This window comes from Atractosteus spatula, chromosome 12 (assembly GCF_055471065.1).
Source record: "Atractosteus spatula isolate fAtrSpa1 chromosome 12, fAtrSpa1.hap1, whole genome shotgun sequence".
NCBI lineage: Eukaryota > Metazoa > Chordata > Actinopteri > Semionotiformes > Lepisosteidae > Atractosteus > Atractosteus spatula.
The window spans coordinates 1,624,510-1,641,680 of NC_142717.1; the positions used below are offsets into that span (position 1 = coordinate 1,624,510).

At 38.8% G+C, this 17,171-nt stretch overlaps 1 protein-coding gene across 1 annotated transcript in view; it reads left to right on the forward strand.

Moving 5' to 3' along the window:
• Positions 1–17,171, forward strand: part of cpne4a (copine 4a) — an 81,314-nt gene that overhangs the window by 40,151 nt on the left and 23,992 nt on the right. The window contains exons 7-9 of the mRNA XM_088929482.1: positions 480–563; positions 2,143–2,232; positions 15,903–16,001. Of these exons, the coding sequence (XP_088785608.1) occupies positions 480–563; positions 2,143–2,232; positions 15,903–16,001 (273 nt within the window). The remainder of the gene's footprint in view (positions 1–479; positions 564–2,142; positions 2,233–15,902; positions 16,002–17,171) is intronic.

Genomic DNA, 17,171 nt, shown 5'->3' on the forward strand with positions numbered 1-17,171 from the left:
TAAGACATTTGTGGTGTGATGTTGAGATTTTTTTTGAAGAGACAATGTACAGTACAATAACAATTGAGTAACTTGGCACTTTATACAATGTATCTGTGGTTGCTATTAATAGGAGATATTTGAATAAATTCAGAGCAAGATTCAGGAATCAAAAACAATTTGCCTGTTGTGTATTTCTTTGAGTATTTTAATATAATTAAAAAAATCAACAGTCACAACTGATTATTTGATGTCTCTGTAAAGATTTTCCTATTCAATTTATTGTCAGTATAAGATACAACGTTGAATAATGTGGTGGTAATATTGTAAGCCATGTTATTTTGTACGATACAGAATTCAAAAGAGACATGCAGGAGCCATATCAACCAGCCAAAGCCCCAGTGATATTTATCCATCCGCAGTAACTCCACACACTTTTTGGCACCTGTCTTAATGTATTTTATATATTTGCAATGCATCACTTTCTTTTCTTTCTCCAGGATTTTTTCAGCAAGTCTGATCCATTTCTGGAAATATTCAGAATAAATGACGATGCCACTCAGCAGCTTGTGCACAGAACTGAGGTGAGATTGTGGACACTGTAGTGGATCATTCAAATAACTTTTTGAACATGGATGATTGGTCACCTAGGGATATTTACATTTCCCAGTTTATTATTATTAATATTATTATTAATTTACACCTTGAGAAAAGTGAAAATGAGAGAGTTTAAAAGGGATGGTTTAGGTGCACAATATTAACATTTTAAATTCAGTACCACTGTGATATAAGCCTGTTTCTCATCACAAAATAGGACAATTTCCAAGCTGTCTCCGAAGAGTGCATTTTACTGTGTACGCCAAGCTGCAAGTTTTATATGGGTACAGACAGCAGTCCTACAGGGGACTCACTCCTGGTCTAACATACCGTTGCATATGAGCTGACGTCTTGAAAACAACCGAGTGTCAGAATGTGAATAATAAAAAGAAAAATGTTTCTTGAACAGTCGTAGCAACATGCTGGGATATATTTTTAGACCCCTTCTCCCTGTTCCTTTAGACATCCAATGCTATGCATTTATAACCCCATTATAACCCTTGGAGTTTTTCAGTGGATTCAGCCCACAGTACGTGTCTTCCTGGCAGGTTATTCTCATTTACCTTGGATTTAAAAAAAATGAATTCTGAAATTGATTTTTTCGTTCTAAATAATTCACTTACCTGTAATAGAGGCTGTTGCACGAAGCCCACCAAAATGATAACGATCAAATCTTCCAAATTAGTTAAGAATCTTTAGAGTTTTTTTTTTAGTATGTGCATTTTCAGATCTGAGGCCATCAGACTTTTTTAGGTCTTTAATGTAACTGCAAGTCCTCTGAACGATTGTGTATTCATTCACTGAAATCAATCTTTATACCTTTTAAATTACCTGGAAGAAGTTCTATTTTACCATAAGAATACATATTATGAATAATAGTTGATATATCCCTGATATTTGCGTTGACGTTCTATCTTGCATATTATGAAATGAGAAAGGGGTCAGTGCCAGAAATTCAGAATTCAGGTGGATTAAAAACACAGAAGTGAGTCATCTGAGTTGTTTGCTTTGTTATAATTCAAGCGAGCAAAACAATGAGTAAAGTTGAAGTACTATCAATCAGCAACAGAGCCTTGAAATTCAACCATAATCCTTGAGGAACTGTGCCCCTCCAAGTACAAATTAATCAGTGCTGAGAGGTGTGAAGTGATTTGGAAAGAAACAGCTGAGTATTCGTTAAGTCGGCAGCTTTGATCATTCGGGGTTATTAAAGCTTCATGATGAGTCAGTGACAGGTTCAATGGCCCTGGTCACGTCTGTCTATTCTGGAGGACCACTGCTATTTTATGACAGGCCCCTAACTTTAAATACTTAAAGTTGCAATGGATGAAACATGAACATCAGCCTCTACGTATAGGCTGATAATACTTTTAATTGTCCTTTCTGAATTTTTAATTTGTTTCTTTTTTTCAACTTCACGAAAGTACACACAGTTCAAATAATGTTTGATGGGTGCTGTTTTGTACAAGCATTGCATCCAGCTAAGATGTTTGTGTGAAGTTAGTGAATATCTAAACTAAAGAGATGTTTCTTCTGTATGTCTAATGTGCTTCATTTTTTTGGCAGACTGTTATGAACAACCTTAATCCGCTTTGGAAAACCTTCAAAGTATCTTTGAATTCCCTGTGCAGTGGAGATCATGACCGTAAACTAAAGGTGAGAACTCTAAAGGTCAGACATAAAAATTCTGCATCCATTTCGAACTTTTCAATCACTTTCAAAGCTCAATTAGTTCTGCTGTTGTGCCATGAAATTGCAATATTGTCTTCAATTTTACTATCAATCTCCTATCAGTCTCTGATAACAAAAGGTTTATCTTTTTATACATCTGAAACCTCATTCTGTAATTGGACCACAGAAAAGCGATGAGTGCTTTGATCCAAATCTGTTTCTCTCACAGAGCAGATGTTGTTGTTTCCTCCATCTCTCTCTTTAACGTGTGGGTGGGTCTTCTTATCTCTTCTTTGCCAGTTCATGTTTGAAAAGTTAGTTAATAAATATTATGCAAAGACAGAATAAAATCATAACTGCACATAAGATAGAATATCTAGCTGTCTTTTTTTATAGTGATACAGTGCATTTATAATGCCCATAATCACAACATTTAATTGTAGAAATAGGCCAGAATACTGTATCTATTGCTAATTTAGCGAGTACTACTAAGTAAAGTGCTTGTTTAACAAGAGATGAATGTATTCTTATTTCATTTTCAGGAAGCTATTGAAATCAAACTTGAAAAATTTGATTGAACATTTCTGGCATTTATGCAAAATAAAATTGTTCCCATCTTAAAGAATTTTTCCTACCCCACTCCTCTGTTTTCTGCACCACAAATACTTATGCTTGTGAGATTCTTTTCTGCCCGATGCATGCTCGATGCACAGATACTGTTCAGTGTTGGAAACATAAAGCTTGCAAACAACAGGAGCCCAGCTAACCAGCATCGCCATCATGGCTGGGGAGCTTGTTCTGTCCTCCCACATCCATTATGTTATAATGAAACAGCAGCAATTTAACCAACAAGGGCATCTCAGGGTAAGTGCCAGTGCTCTGGACTGGATTGGCGTTCAATTGCGAGTTGATGGTTTTGAAGTGAGCACTGTAAATGGACACCTGAGCGAGGTGCTTAGCCCCCCCACTTTGCCTCAGTTCACCAAATTGAAAAAATACATGTCCCAGAACTGGTGGGAGTAATACTGTACCCCTGTACTGGACTAACGTCCCAACAAGGGGTGAGCCACACATTCTCTGTCACTCTCTTACAGTGCAGAGACCCGAACAAGTTCCAGACTAATGAGGCTTGAGTGTGGACCTTTTTATTTTAAAAGCAAGAGTAGCGCAGGATATCTAATTTGACTTGACACACTTCTCGGGAGGTTGACATGATTGCAAAAGCAATGTAATTATCCATGATCAGCTGTATCACAAGGAAATATAGCAATGACAAGCGTAAAGTAAAAAGGAAGGCAGTGTTCAGAGGCACTGAACTGAACTAAATGCGTTTTGACTCGTTGAAGTCTATGAGCAAAAAATTCTCTTATCACTGGATACATTTCTGTGATATACACAAAAGGTTTAAATGATTGAGGAAACCATTTATTACAGGATATTTCTGGCAAATGCCCTTCTTCAGCTGTGTGGAAATGAATAGTAAATGGTGCAGAAAGCATTAATTTTCTTAAACATTTCTGCATATGATGTTATGATTTTGTCAGAAATGGTCATTTCAAGAGGTTCAACAGTTTCCATTTGAGTTAAGTTCATATGGTCTTAGTCAGCGTTATGTAAGAAACACTGTTAAGATACAGATTCCACAGATGGCAACATCTTCAGCAGTGCAATTATTACCAATGAACTGGCAGGCTGCTTACGCTACTGTTGTATCTAAATCTGTAAAATGCTCCACAAAGGTCTTCTAAATGCCTTTTAGTTTTTCCATCGTACAGCAGGAAATGGGGTCAACGACACGGCTGCAGGTATCGGACGCGGAGTTGGGATCTGTTGCATCAGATCTTTGTTTACAGGTGGATGTATGTGCGTGTTGTGCGACAGTCTGTTGCGTGGAAATGTGTAGTTTAAATGCTCCCTGGAAAGAAAAATCTTACTTCACGCCCTTCTCGTTTGTTCATCATCTTAGCATGGTTTTGAAAACGGCTGATGAAATTGGCTTTAATATAGATTATTTTAGGTTTTATTATCCCCGCTGTCTTACTGCTCTCATCAGAAGTACGCTTTCCTTAATCCAATCGTACACCCCAATGTGAGGATGGAGATATTCATGGTATATTTCACATTGTCCGAATTCTTTCAGGTGTGATTTTTCCCTCTGCTTCTACCACAGAACGTGCAGCATGCTTGTCACATTTGGAAACGTCTCTTTTTTCCTCACCGCTCAATAACTATTCAACAAAGCAATCCCCAGGAAGGCTGATGTGTTTCATGATACCATTAGCAGAGTATCAGGTCAGGAACTGTTTTCTTCAGACCAATCTGCAGTAATTCTCCAGGCAGTGCACTGTTCTATGTTATTGTGGATAGTGTCTGAGGCTACTGGATCATTTAGCTTTAATGATCTTTTATATATTATGCATGCACAACAGCGGTATCTGAAGGAAAGGCTTTTGAACCGGTTCAGTGTGCTGGCTAGGTTGAATAGGTTTATATAATTTGTTTCTTTCTCAGTGGCTGTACAATAGACTGGTGTCCTGTTCAGTGGGTGTGTGTGTGTGTTCTCTGTACTGCCTTTCGCACTTTAATTCTGGACTAGTTCCTGGCTTAAACCTCTCTCACCCGGATAATGGATTGATGGTAGATCACATACATTTTATTTATCTATTCCAAGAGCTTTCCCTTGGTGATAAGTGGTACAAAAATTGAAGATGCGTGGAATGCTCAAATCATGGTTTTTGCTGCAATAAAAAAAGTGTGGGGTTCAGATGCATTTCGGCATGCCACTAGAGTGACACTGGTTCTTTCTCAGTTTCAAGGACCTCCTCGGGCATGCTCAGCTGGGGATTTCAGGTATACACTGTATCTGAAAGAAAGTCATCTGGTAAAAGTGTAAAGGCCATATTTGGGAGGTCTCTAGTTTAGAAGTAATTTCATTTCCAGCTATTATGCTGTAGATTCCTGTCATGTGATGTGATAAGTGAGAGAGGAAGGGCACCTTACATATAACCTGCGGGTAGTTCCATTCCAGTTCATCAGGGAAAAAGAGGAGTCGGGCTCAACACTCTCACTTAGCAGACAGTCCTTGTGCGTTGCAGTGATCTGGTAAGACAGATTCAGCAACACGTGGCCGAACCACATCGGGGCATCAGCTGAGAAGGAAAAAGACCAATTTGTGTTAATCTGTGGGTTGTTCTCATTTTTCTTTTTTTAAATAAAACAGCCTTTATTTAGAATCGAATATCGGTTGCAACTAAAGTACTTCATATCAACTAAAGACTTCATATCTGCAAAATCAGTACTCTTTCATGAAATATTCATTTCATCAGCGTAGAATGTGTGAAGAATAAAGATTGTGCCTTCTGCCCGGAGGCGGCAGTGTGCAGGCGTGATTAGGGCTGTGGGCTCCTGGCCATAGAGGACACTGTTTTAAATCCAGCTGGGGACACTGCTCTTTTCTTAAACGCAATGACTCCGCAAACCCAGCTGTAGACAACGTTCAAAGACAAGTACCTTAAAATCTGTAAGCTCATTTGGATAAGAACATCAGAGAACTCAATAATAAAACAACAAGAGAACAGTTTGTTTCATGTTATTTTTAATATTCTTACCCATCATTTATTTGTTTTCATATTGCATTATTCATGTATGTCAATGTATTTTTGTCTTCAATTCATGCCTATGCATACATATTGAGCACATGCTAAACGTATCAGTGGTCACCTCATTTACTATGATTCCCTCCTGCAGTAGGAGCTTTTGAAAGTGTGTTGAAGGCTTAAGAAAGAGATTTTCTGTATTGTAAATACAATATATAAGGTACAGTAAGTAAGTGGGTGACTCATGTACCTTCACTAGAAAGCCACCACCGTTAAGAAAGCAGAGCATACCTTCATAATTGGTGTAATTCAACATCATTCATTGATTACCATGTTGTAACATAATATCTTTGTTGCAGCTGACCAACCTTAAGCTGTTTATTGATTTAGAGTTTAGAGGTGTACTAAGCATTGTGAAAGTAAGTCCAAGAAGCAAACCAAGCTGCATTGATTGATACATTTTGTAATTCAATATATACATTTGATCAATAATATTTATAATATTAATCCTTAAAATAGTTGATGAATAAAAATAACATTAGGAACATTCCAAGTAGCTGTTTTATTGTGTCCGTTGCTAAATCACCTACTTAACCAGCTATTTTGTAGGATGTTTACGCGGTTAGAGGATAAAATCTAAATTAACTTAGATGTCTATGATGTTTTATTGTAGATAAATAAGTTCAGTTATGTTTAGTCCATACAAAATGTAACTAAAACATGCAGCCTCCTGACAGAAATATCTGGCAAAAGAACTAGCAGAAAATAGCTGTCAGTTCCCAGGAAGAGATAAGTGACAGGATTAAGGTCATGACTAAGACACATGATTTAATCTTATATTGTGATGTGCACTAAATCTAAAAATATCTGTCCTGCATGATTAAAACATTGCAATGGATATTTAACTTTATGAAATCCTGAATATTTAAATGCAATGTGTTATATTTTCATGTTCACTGACACTGTGTTTACAGTGGAAGTTATTATTAATTCTTGACAACGCGTATCAATTAAACTTCATTTCGATTCAAAATTTTAATGTTACCATTTATTAATAAAACCAAGCAATTTATCAAAAAAGATCTTTGTTGATCCCTTAGTGCATAACATCTGCTGTCAGTCCTTTTGAAATTTAAGCATTTCTGCTTGGAAACTTAATTGCTCTGCTTGCTGTTTAAGATAACACAGCTCGCAAGTGCTGTATTGTAGTTATCTGTTGAGACTGAATGTTACCTTCTGCTTCTGGTTTATCACAATTGCAGTACCCCTTGGGAACTGACTCTGCAGAATCCAGTAGCTTTTAGAAGTTTGGTTTAGCAAATTATAAACATTTTTTGGGTGAGGTTAATCACATTAATTCACTTTAATGACTAGTCAGGGTCCTAAGGTCCTAAGGTGTCTGATGCATGCAGTGAGCAGAGAGAAACAAGACTGACACATTAGTGCTTTTCTTCTTCTGTGGTTTACATTTCATGCTGAGTGTTAACACTTTACGTGCTAATACATCAGGACTCATAGCAGTGGACACTAGAGCTGTTTATGCAGGTTTAGCTAACAAAGAATAATTATGATTGAAAGCTGAGTCTCACAGTGGCTGTATCACAGCATTTTAGGAAGCTGTTCATGAGAATAAATGTGTGTGTACAAATTTTCTGTCTGTTCTCTGGAATAATACAATATGTGGGCCTTTGGATGTTTCCTGCATTTGTTATGACTTTCAACAGATTTTTTTCTAATTTATAAAAAAGCATCTACTACAATGATACCACATGCCTATTTCACAATAGTAGAAAAATCATAAAGATTACATTCTCTAATTTAAAACCTTAAGAATAACATGAATTTATAGAATACTGTTTATCAGTACCTTAAGATGGTATTGTCCTCTGTTCTGTACAGTTGGGAAAATCTGTGAATTGCTCAAAAACAGCATCTTCACAAATCACAGATCAATTGGTTATATGTGTGGAGTGCGTGTTGAACACTTCAACATTGTTGGGTGCAGCCTTGAGATTACCTATTGAGATTAATCAAAGGGGAGAAAACAGGAGAGTTCAAAACTTAGCTTTTTTGTTGGGAATGTCATGTTTGTTGAAAGTTGTGAGCAGTGAAGTCCAAGGCTGTACCTATTGCAAGACATCAGTATGCAAAGAGAAACTGTTTATGATCTCTGCCAAGTCCACATGCCAAAGAAATTACTTAGAGTTATGACACCTGCCCTGGTGTGTTGCATTGGAACGATGTGTTTGCAAATTGAATTCCATTGTGCTCAGTGCAGCTTCAAAAACCCTCCCTAGACCTCGCAGGATTAGTGCCAGCCAGCGCTGTCGTCAGGAGCCAGTGCCAAAGAGAAATCCATGGACTTTAACTTGCTCAGGAACCACATATTGCTCCCAGACACATCTTGGCCGGACTTCAATGGGCTGGCCAGCACATTCTGCTGGAAACAGATGAAATGGTGCAGCCTACAAAGGCAGCCCTAAACCCCAACAGAGCTTCAGCAGAAATGTCATTCCCCAGAGTCACATTAGTACTGAGATTCAGCCTGGGAGCTGTGGATGGAATGCAGTTAATTGCTGTAAATAGTGTAGATGCCCAGGACTGAAACCTATTTATCTCATCTTGTGTAAGACAGAGCTACACACAAGGCACCTTTCAAACTGAAGTGAAATCCGACTGTAATTATATAAAAATGTATCTAATATGTTAGTGTAGTTTGGTTCTGCATCCTTATTTTAACAATCTGGTGTCCTTTCTTTCCTAAGGTCTTATCAGGCGGTCTCCATCTGTAAGACGGCAGTCAAGTCAGAAAAGCGTGATTCTTCCTCGCCAGGGAAAATCACTGTAACAGTAGTTATACTGTACTTCCTCACGATTAGACTGCATCCTCTCGGTCTTTCACTCGTGGTGAGCGGTTACTGACGTCCATTCCTAAGACTGGAAATTAGTGATAATCCGAACCGGAACCCCCTTTATTGGTTTGTGATCTACCACTGTCAAAACAATGTGTGATTTGATGGTGCCCCTCCAGGTGGGCTGTAAACAGAACTAGACGATGAGAGGACCTGTCTGCCAGCCCCAGGTGCAGTGTTCTCAGCCCCCACTGCTCGTCCACTTCACCTTTGGCACACCGTGCTCAGGGAGAGAGCAAGGAATATCATTATTCAGATTAGTTGGAAAAGATCTGGACATTCCCAGAACGTGTAAAAAGGATCCCACAAGGACAAGAGACGGGTGATTGGCTTCCCCTGAAAGCATCTAGGAGGTCAATAACCGAATTACACCATTTGGTATTTAATTTGGTACTGTATATGAAACAAAGAAAGGTCAGCTTAAAAGAGGTCTGTTTTTTCACATTTTTATCTTTATTTCATTTCAAATTTGATTATCAGCAACAGCTTGAACACATACAGTAGTTGACAGCTGTGCTCCTCTAAATATACATAGAACATCATTTCAAATACTACACTGAAATGCTGAAGGATGAGCAGTTCGCTTTCTGTTCTGTTTTCGTTGTTTCAGAAGAATTCCCCTCCATGGCTTGTGTTACTTATGATACCCTGGCAGCCGGCCTGTATCTCACACAACCAATGTAAACAATTAAAAACCTTAACCACAAGACCTTTAAAACGATACATCAGCTGACAATACCTTTATTTACAAAAAACTGTGAAAAACTTTGACACATTTTTAGCTCTTACACAAGGTCTATTTCAAACTGTATTCTGGTCTAAATATCTTACTAAGAAAAGCACTACGCAGGACAGAGTCGTTGCCTTAATAAAAGAAATATATTTACTTTTTCTATTTAATACTCTGATAGTATATAGATATTTCATAGTCTGATAAGTGAAACTTCCTATTATGTGAAGAACTATGTTAAATGTATTGAATGTACAGTAGCTACTGTAAGAACACAAGACAACTTATCTGTTAAGTACAATGTATTATAATCATGAAGGTTGTTGAGAATCTCCTAACATTTGTAAAGAAGCACAGATCAACAGGCATTATATTTACAGTATTTGTAAAGTATATGTTATGTCTTATATAGGAACGTATATAGTCCTTTTTGGTTTTGTTTTTTCCAAGATAATTTTTGTGAATATTTCTGTGAGCAATAGCAAGGGATTTTTCTTTTAAGTCTTTAGAAAAGCTTCTTCTTAAATTTATTCTCCAGCCCCTTTGCTGGCAAATCACTATTACTGCAAAATTTTCCAAGCCAAGATAAAATCCAATATGTTCTAATTTTTGCTTGATAATCTGCAGTACAGCTGCACTCGTTCCTTTTGACTGACATGCATTCATGTCTCAGGCAGAACCAGGCACCATAATGCTTCATGTCTTGTCAAAAACGTTTCTAAATGAACAGCCCTTAATCCACTGCACGAATATATTAAGTCCTGTGGAAACTCATGTAAACTAATTAGGAAAGGCGCTTTATCCTTTTATACATACAGTAATAACAGGTGATATTACATTAAAAGGATAAATGGAATAGATTTTACAGAAAAAAATGACTAATTTGAGGACCACAACTTTCTCTGGAAGATCCTTTCAAAGTAAGATAAATTACATTTCCACAGAAGACTGAAAAGCCACAGATCAGTTTTTCTATAAAGGTGACACGAAACACTGTCTTGATTTATGACCCTAAATAATCCTACAATTGTACCTCACTTCACATTTTTTGAAACTGTGAAATAAATATTATTAATGTTGAAATACATCGTAAACTGTTCCTTGCCCTTCAGACAGAAAGAAAAGTATAAATAATGTATTTAATTGATTCTGAGATCATATGCACAGCAGTGTAGCAGGAGAAATCTGGCATTCTGGGAAAACAAATTATTAAGGTTATAATAAAGGTCCTTCTTGTAGGTCTAATATGGGTTGCTGGAGGATATGCTGCTGAAATTCCATTACTTTTTCTACTTAGATTTATCATGCTAATCATTCTACCTTTCAGAAATGATAGCACAAGTGTTATCCAACTACTATATGATTTCATTTGTCAAGGCTTCTGGGATCACTTAAAGATGAATAAGAGGGAAAAAAATGCTTTATCATTGGGTTATGTTTATATTTAAGTGGGACGGAAGTTTTTGTAATCCATTTCTTAATATTTATGGAAGAACTGGGCATAAATAGAAGGCCATCTCGTGTATAAATGGAATGCATGTCATGTGACGGCACTGTGCATTGTGATGGGCAACCTGACGCTGCAGCCAGCAAAGCCAGATGTTCTGGATCCAAGCAGGGCTACAGCTGATGCTTTGAAACCTACTCCCCAAAGGGAGGCAGTGTGGAGGGGTCAGCGGACACCTTCTTAGCTTTCTGTTTGTCGTGTCTGATGATCTTGGACACTGTGCGCACGATTCCTTCCAGCACTCTGGACAGTCGAGCCAGGACAGTCTTCACAGAGGTGGTAAATCACCTAAACCTCTACACCAGCTCTCTGGTCTTACCAGTGTTGAGCTCCAAATGATTCTCATGACGCCACCTGGAGGATAGTGACCGCACTTCAGTCTGCTGATTCATCTGTGGTAGTGATCAGGCCCACTAATGTTGTGTCATCTGCCAGTTTTATTTTTAACAGAATCCAAAAAAGAGACATAATCGTTCATGTGTAACGAGTGAAGTCACCTGTCCCAGTGACGGGAAACAGCCTTCGGGGGGGGGCACCAGTATTCAGAGTCATAGTCTTAGAAAGCGTGTTACCCATCTTAACCACCTGCTTCCTGTCAGATAGAAAATCTGAGATCCAACAGCACAGGGACTGGCTAACGCCCAGTGCCTCATGTTTATCCGACAGCTTTAGAGGCACAATCGTATTAAATGCTGATCTGTCGTTGAAAAACAGGACCTATGCATAGGTGGCAGGGACCTCAAGTAAAGAAAAAACAGCATCCTCTATGGACCTGTGAGCCCTGTACCTGCACTGGTAAGAGTTCAGCTCACCACTGGAGAGCTGGTTGCAAACCAGCCGCTCAGAAACCTTCATGATAACTTGGGTCAGGGCCCCGGGCCTGCCATCATTCAGGCAGCTTCCTCCTTAGATTCTGCAGGCGCCGGAATATTCACTGCCGATTTAAAACATGTAGGAGCATTTCACTGCTCTCAAGAGACCTATTAAACATGTCAGCAGAAACAGGAGTGAGCAGGTCGGCGCAGCACTTAAGAGTCACTGCGGACACCAGGTCAGGTCCCGCTGTCTTCCTGCTGTGCTGTTGGAGTAGCAGACTCCTGACCTCCTGCTCCCGCATCGCAAGGGCTGGGTTCGGGGCTCTGCTACTGGAGGCAGACTCTGCTGGTTCTCTGTCTACAGGAAGCTGGGGTCATTGTTATGGGCTGTGTGTTTGATTTTATAGCCTGATCAGCTAGAGCCCCTCTCTGCTCCTCTAGCTGCCGATGCTAACCGAGAAGAGCAGCCCTGGTGGTTGTTTCTAGTAGCTCCTGCAGCGAGTAGCAACTAGCAACTGCAGCCACATCCCCAGCATCAAAGTCCCCTGAAGAGAAGTTCAACATCCGCAGAAATTCAAGCCTCTCCTACGTTAGCGGACGAACACCCACGAGCACGTACTGTACTGTGGGGGAAAAAAAAAACCTCACAAAACTACCAGAACAAACAAAACGAACCCGACAGTCAGGCACAGAACCATGTCACCCTGGTGTCGTGCCATCTAACACAGCCATGTTTATCAACAGTAACAGTTTTGCATGCATTGGTCAGCCTTGTATTCAGGTCCTGCTTGGTTTGAATCTTTCACATGGATTAGCCTTCGTTCTAGACAGCATTACTGTGGTGGACTGGTGTCCTGTCCATGGTGTACCCTGCCTTGTGCCCGCTGCTTGCCCGATAGGTTCCAGCTCCCTCGTGACCCTGAACTGAAAGAAGCTGTGAGAAAGTGGATGACTGGATGGACTCATCACATCTAGGCTGTGATATTCTCTACTCAGGAGTCCCAGCACACTTATCAGTGTACAGTGCTACCACCAGCACCTCACTTTCCAATTGCTTGCATGGCAGCCAGTCATAGTGTACAAGGTCAAAACATAGATTTTCTGCAATATGTTTAATTTTTGCGTATGAGACTGCAGGCTGTTACATGTTATGTGCTTTTCATCAATTCATACACGTTTACTTTTGCTTTCACCTTTTTCAGTGCTATAAATCCAAAAAGCTTGTCCTAGAAAACATAATATGCATATAACTGGGTGCAAATGAAAAAAAAAGCCTTGTTAAACGATAACCTTAAGCAACAACACCAGGGCCTTGCTATAAATTGTCTATATGGTGTTAATTGTCACATTGTAAAAGATGGATCAGAAGGTGCACTTTCATGTTTTGCCTGAGCATGCGAAGAGAAACTGCACACGGGCAGTTGTCCTAGAGTGTGTTAGTACACTTTATGGTGGTTTTTAATTGTCTTGCTCTTAGCAAAAGTTGTTACTGGCACAGTATACTTTGCTGTTTCATCTGCAGCTGTTGTTCCTGTCCCCAAAGATACAGGATCAGCATTAGTGGCTGATCGTTATACAGAAAGGCTCCTTATTTGCAAGTCATTATGAAGAGGCTTGCAGTGCTGTATGCCAGGGTTTATAAACACTAAAGGCTGTAAATTGTCCTTCTCAATATGAATTGTACACTGAATTAGCTAAATAATTTTTGTTGTCCTCAAAGAATTCACAAACCCTCCTAGCAGTAGAAGCTGCGAATGCTGGTCAAGTCGTTAATTAAACCAATAATACAATAAAATACAAGTGAAAGAAAAAAATACTAATGGAAACATGCCAATATAAGTTTAAATGGTAATATATGTATATGCATATTTAAATAATTACACATAAATTAAAACAAAGATTTCCAGTGGACTTAATATGATGCACACACTAGAGTCAAAATGTATTCATGATCTGTTTGTATCACTTACTCTAATGCTCATGAATTAATCACGAATAAACACTTATTGTAAAGTGTTACTACCAGAAACAATTCCAGACTTGCAATGGAAGTTAAAATGTCAACAAAAGGTAATCTACGTTCAAATGAATTGTCTTAAATAATACCGAAATTGACCATTGTTATTGAAGGTTTGTGTGGTGCACTTCAGAAAAACAGACATTTGGGATATATGTATATTTAACACCGTTGTACTTCATTTCACATCTTTATACATTTTAAAATGCATCATAAATTGTTTCTTACTTTTTAGAAGTGAAGCAAATTGCATTGGCATTATAAATAATGCATGTAATGGCTTCTAAAAGCTTATGCACTGTGGTCTAGCATTGGGGAAGATGGTGTCTTGGGAAAGCAATTATTAAGGTTACAATAAAGGTCTTTGAGCTGAACCAGATATACCATGTTTGGGATATTTAGGGTCATGGGGAGCCTGGAAGATGCTATACATCCATTTTTTTTAAGTTGACGTCCTGTTTTTTTCCAGTCTAATCAGCTTGCTGCTAAAAAGCAATGCAGCTAGACATGCAGAATCTTCTCTAGAATCAAGAATGTCCTTCAAACTGCCGTTTTAGAGTCCCTTGGTGCAGACGCAAAGAAACGAGGAATTCCTTTACACCTCATTCAGTAAAACTGCTCAACAAAGGAGTTTGCAGTATAGGAGCTTCGGTTTATGGGCAAGTGCTGTTAGTGGTGCAACAACGAAGGGGTGTGTGCGATTACAGAAGCTTGGGGTGACAGTGGGAAGGGTTAGGGCTCTGGTTTTGTGGATTGCTGTAGGAGTGGAGCATCATGACTTTGCATAGGCTAATGCCTGTCATAGAGTACTGGCTTTATCTTTTGTGTTTGTGTGTACTGTTTGTGCTGTATTATTCTATAATGTTCTATATTATTCACATATTCCATTATGTGGCAAAAAAAACATACTGTAGTACTGTAGAAAAGCACAAACAATACTGAGCTGAACATCTTCTTGAAGGATGGATGTTTTACATCTGCATCCACTGACACGCACACAGGAACTGAATTCTGAAATAAATGGTCCTCTGAAAGTGGCTATGCTGCTTTTTATTGTAAAGTTGCCTTTCATGATGCTCCAAAAATTCCAGAATATCTCGCCGTCAGAAAACAAAATCTTAATCAGTGCACAATGGCATCAAAACTGAACTACAGTATTCATAAGTGTAGGATTAAAAAGTGGCATCAGCCAAATATTAGGCTTTTCCAGAACTGACAAGGAATAAATAACAATCTTGTGCTGTTCATTCTGTATTCTACAGCTCTCATACACAATCTCCATACGTGACTCCATGCTGTATCTCTCCACTTGTATTTACCCTAACTGTTTTTTTCACAGAGTACAAAACTTGAAAATGTGGTGTAGAATCTCATGAAATTTGTGTAACATTTAGTGAATCTATCTTTGCATTCCAAAAGCTGGCAATACACTTGAAACAAAAGAAGCTGTTTATTGAACACAAAGTTTTGGTACAAAATTAATTTTAAATTAAAAAAGAACGATATCTGCTAACTGAGACAGAATTTACTTAGAGCAATTCAGACCTTTGATCCTTTTTATCTTGGCTGTAATACTGAACCTAAATATCACTCCTGGCAAATTGTATTAATATTTCATTAAAAATCCTAACATTTTAATTAGCACAATCTATGTTCTCACTTTATTCATGTTTCATTTGAATCTGACTTCTGGAAACCTGCTCTAGTATTTATTTAAAATCGGAAGCATGGTCTGGTGCCCGGTTTTAGAAGTAATACCGTACTGTACATTCAATTTGTTAAATTACTGAATCTCTTTAGAAGAGAGGAGATTATGAGGGAACTTCATCATCTTCAGGGAGCTTGATGAAAAGATGGAGATTAATTATGTTCGTCGATGAAAGGCCTGTGGAAATGCCAAGGTGATGCTGGCAGCAGAAGGCACCTCTTCCCCAGAGAGTCACGGGTGCCTCGATGCTGAAATCAGTGCCTTGGATCCCTACAGAAATGGGTGCTTCAGAGTTTTGGGTCAGTAAGATAGCAGCATTCAGAGGAGCCGGATGGCACATTGGTAACCTTTTTTCCTTCCTCTTCTGCAGTGCATTGTCTGGGACTGGGATTCGAACGGGAAGCACGACTTCATAGGAGAATATCACACCACCTTCAAGGAAATGCGAGGGGCCATGGACGGCAGACAGGTAGTGCGGTCTTCGCCTCTCTGCGCCAGTCCCTGATGAAAACTCCCTTCTTTTGCTGTAAAGGTTTCACATTTAAATGACCACAGTAGTGTTTTCACTTTATTAGTGTTTCATTTACAGCTGGCCTAAGGAAATCTACTGTGTTCAGATAGATTAGACAATCCCAGAATCCCACTGCAACATCAATTAACATCCTTATTGAAGTACAGAAGTTTAAAATTGCATTTTTGAAAAGATGCCTCAGCATATCATGTCTGGTTTTTTTTTATTTTAGGGAACAGATTAAACCATGTTGAGTACAAATGACGCTACACAACCATCCTATAATTTATAAATTGACATCACACGTGAAACTTCTTTATGAGTTTAGTCCGTCTGATGACTGCTGATCCTTCAGTCTCTAATGTGCATTTCATTTTCAGCTGCATTGCTAATTCGATTGATTTTAAATTAACTGCATGACGAAGAGAAAACGCAGAGAGAGGGGTCTCTTGAAGTGCCGTCTATTCTTTTTTTATCTAGTGAAGTGCACTGACAGGCACAGTGAGCAAAGGGTCAGTCAGTCAGCGCTTCATTCTTAGAGCTGCACTCATCTGCAGTCACGTCACTTCAGCCTCAACCCTTTTGCTCGCATTATTCACAGTCTTGTATGGCTGCTACCGGAGACGGTAGAGTGTTGGATTTACCTGTTATACAGGGGATGAAATAATAAGCCAATGCCATCCGTTTTACGAATGCGTTTGTATGGATGTGAAGGCAGGATCTTTTATTTAATGTTCTTCCTCCCAGTGTTACAGCTTCACTGAAACGTGCAGACAGGGGAGTGAAATGAAGAGACCCCCCTTCATCTGACTCTGTGGCTGGTCACTCTCCTTATCCATCACACATAAGGTGTAGAAAATACAGAGCGTACGCTGTACAGATTCTCTCAAATATCTCGTAATCTACTTGGCATTATTAGGTGCAGGCTGTGTTATGTGTCCGTATCTTACGAGCACACAGGCAATCTCTTCACTTTCGTTGGGCCGATTAAAATTATTTAATTTTATTTGTTTTGTTTTTTTGTTTTGTCGAGCATCTTTTTTATGGTTAGTGCATCTCAAGGCTTCACACCCTGCATAAACATGATACAAAAGGGAGTGCGTGTATAAATGTAATTGTGATTTCTAC